General features: G+C 50.4%; 1 protein-coding gene across 1 annotated transcript in view; it reads left to right on the plus strand.

The window, feature by feature from the left end:
• The first annotated feature begins 2,535 nt into the window (after nt 1-2,535).
• The window catches only part of LOC104990351 (sialic acid-binding Ig-like lectin 8), a 6,090-nt gene continuing 5,389 nt past the window's right edge, over nt 2,536-3,236 (plus strand). The window contains exon 1 of the mRNA XM_010842390.1: nt 2,536-2,994. Coding sequence (XP_010840692.1) covers nt 2,559-2,994 — 436 coding nt within the window. The 5' untranslated portion in view covers nt 2,536-2,558. The remainder of the gene's footprint in view (nt 2,995-3,236) is intronic.

Consider the following 3,236-nt stretch of genomic DNA (forward strand, 5'->3'; position numbering starts at 1 on the left):
TGTAGCCCGCCAGGCTCCTCTGTCCATGGGATTTCCCAGGCAAGAATACTGGAGTGGGTTGCCATTTCCTTCTCCAGGGGATCTTACCAACCTAGGAATCAAACCTGCATCTCCTGCATTGGCAGGCAGATTCTTTGCCACTGAGCCACCTGGGAAGCCCAGATAGAGTTCAGCCAGGTGTTAAGGTACTTATTCAAATTGCAAAGTTCCTTTGTAATTCTATGTATTGGCCAAAGGCAATTAGAAATTGAATATTTTTTTAAAGATGCAGTTTACAGTTACATGAAATGTGAAATGAATTGAAATGTATGTAAGTCCTGTATATTGAACACATTAAAATATTGCTTAAAGAAATGAAAGAAGACCCAAATAAATGGAGCTATGTACCATGTTCATGGATTGGAAGACTCATCATTGTTAGGAGATCAGATGGATAAATTCAGTGCAATCTCAAATTCTGAGTGAGAGCTTTGGTAGAACTTGATGAGCTGGATTCTAAAATGTACATGGAATATATTGCATCGTAGGTCATTAGAGCTGGGAAGGAGCTTAACACGATTTTACACGATCTGCTCATTCGTAGGTGCCCTCAGTATTACAAAGTCCCAGCCCCTCTAGAAAGGGGACCACAGATACTTCAAGTATTGAAGAGGAATGCTTTAGTGTGTTCTTCATACCCAGCAGACTTTCCTGAGGATTGAATTCTATTTTCACTCTTCGCACTGTAGTTAAGAAGAGCAGTTCATGGAAAGGAGTATGGTTGGCTTGGGGAGAAGGGAATAGAGAAGGATCTTGGAAAATGGCAGAGGGGATAAAAAGACTGTATCTAAGTAAAGGATCGTGCATTTTAAACTCAAGACAAAGCAATGTGTTTCAGAAAAATAAAGCAAACAATGGGAATGTCCAGGACGTTATGGAAACCAACAATAAACCTATTTAATGAGCCTCCTCTCCAGTGCCTGTCCTTCTTTCCCACCACTTCCTCCACACCCACCAGCTACACAAGAGGAACACTCTTCCCCGTGTTCAGGAGCAAGACTCTCGCCCAGCAGATCCTGATGGTTCCCAGTGGTGGGTGGTTCCCAGCCTGGCAGTCCTAATTCTATGTGTCCTGAGCACCAGAGCCCCCCAGCAGAGGGGTTTGCATGAGCAAAGCCCAAGAGGCAGGGCAGAGCCTGTCATGTACTGGAACAGTGAGAGGAAGTAACTCTGGGGAAAGGGGGAAGGGCTATGTGGCAACCAGTCACGGAAGCATGGGGTCACTGTGGTAACCCTACAACCCCAACCCACAAAAACAATCAGAGCCGCCTCCAAGGCCTCACCATATTCTAGACACTCTGCTGGGTTAAGCGCAGTATCCCACTTACTTCCCGTGACCTCCCACTCTGAGGCTCCTGGTCACACCTCTCCTGCCAACTCCTAGGTTTCTAGGTTCCTGATGCCCTGCCCAGCTCCCTGCTGGCGGGTGAGGAGAAAGTCTTGGTGTGTCAAGTTCACCTTGCTCTCTCCTCTCAGGAGCATGCAGAGTACATCTCTGTGCTTTTCGAGGAATGCAGGACAGGACAAATGAAGGTAATCTGTCTCCCCATATTTACAGGAAACATTACTAGAACTTATGGATTCAGAAAGTTTGAAACGAGATGTCAGAAGATACATGGTGCAAGTACTAAGCATGAGAAGCTGATGTTGTTATCCCAACATAAAATGGAGAAGGCTTTTTGCTGTTGTTGTTGGTTCGTTTGTTTTGTTTTAGCCGTGCTGTGCAGCTTGCAGGGATCTTAGTTTCCCAACCAGGGATTGAACCCTAGTCCTGGGCAGTGATAGTCCTAACCACTGGACCACCAAGGAATTCCCTGGGTGAGTTTTTGATGCCAAAGGCATTAAGAAGGAGCACTTCATAAAGAGCAAAGGTTTAATTCACTCTTCCCTTCAAATGTAAAATTCTAAACATGTATGCATCTACAAATGGAGCCTCAAAATCCATAAAACAAATATTCACAGAATTACAATTCCTCTTCACAGGGAGCTCCAAATGCTGGGACACTTACTGGCTCTCCACTGGACGGTGCTTCAAGGGTGTGTGACACTGAGGGAGGGTGTACAGTTGACCTCCTCGCCCCCCACCTCCCATGTCCTTAGGTCCCACCCTGGCTGGACCGATCTTCACAAACACCTACAAGCTGTGACTCAGGGGGTCTGGCCAGAAGGGACTCTGTCTTTTTGCAGAAAATGATCCCCGAGGGGAAGGGCATTGACAGGGAGGCGGGAGGTGGGGCTCTGGCCCAGCACGGGATGTGACTCTGTGCAAGTCTCTCACCTTCCTTGGCCCAGTGTCCCCAGGAGTGGACGTGAGGTGGTGGGTGGGTGGTGGATCCCTCAGGGCTCTTCCGCTGCCAGCGTTCTCTGGTGTGAAGTTCCTCCTCCAACAGAGGTTTCTTCTGACCTCACCCTCGTCTTCCTGCTGGTGCCTCCTCTAGATCTCGCAACTTCCACTTCCATTTCCTGCGACTTAAGAAAGAGGCTTGCCCTGAGGGAATCTGCCACCGCCGACTACAGACATGCTGCTACTGCCACTGCTGGTGGCCCTGCTCTGGCGGAGGGAGGGAGCCGAGGGCCAGATGGGGCCTGGGGAGAATTACAAGCTGCAGGTGCCGGAGCTGGTGACGGTGGAGGAGGGCCTGTGTGTCCACGTGCCCTGCTCCTTCTCCTACCCCTGGGATGTCTGGGCCATCTTTACCTCAACTCTGGGCTACTGGTTTCGGGAAGGGGCTGCAACATCCAAGGATGCTCCTGTGGCCACAAACAACCCAGACAGAGAAGTACAGGAGGAGACCCAGGGACGATTCCATCTCCTCGGGGATACCCGGGCCTACAACTGCTCCTTGGAGATCAGAGATGCCAGGAGGAGGGACAATGGTTCATACTTTTTTCGGATGGAACGAGGAAGTGTGAAAAACAATTATATGTCTAACCAGCTCTCCTTGCATGTGACAGGTAAGGCGGGCTGTGGGGGGAGGTCCAGGAGAGGTCACAGGGAGGGTTCCAGGGCAGGGCTGGGATGGGAGCCCCTCCTGGGAGGGCGTCTGGGGTAAAGTGGCAGCCCAGGGGGAGAGGCTGGACCGAAGCCTGAGGCTTCTCGGGGGCCACACCCCAAACCCTCCTCCTGATCCCCTGTCTCCCCCCTCCTCTCACCAGCCCTCACCCACACATCACTCCTGAAGATCGGAAGAGCACAC

The sequence above is a fragment of the Bison bison genome, unplaced genomic scaffold (assembly GCF_000754665.1).
Source record: "Bison bison bison isolate TAMUID 2011002044 unplaced genomic scaffold, Bison_UMD1.0 scf7180017847282, whole genome shotgun sequence".
NCBI lineage: Eukaryota > Metazoa > Chordata > Mammalia > Artiodactyla > Bovidae > Bison > Bison bison.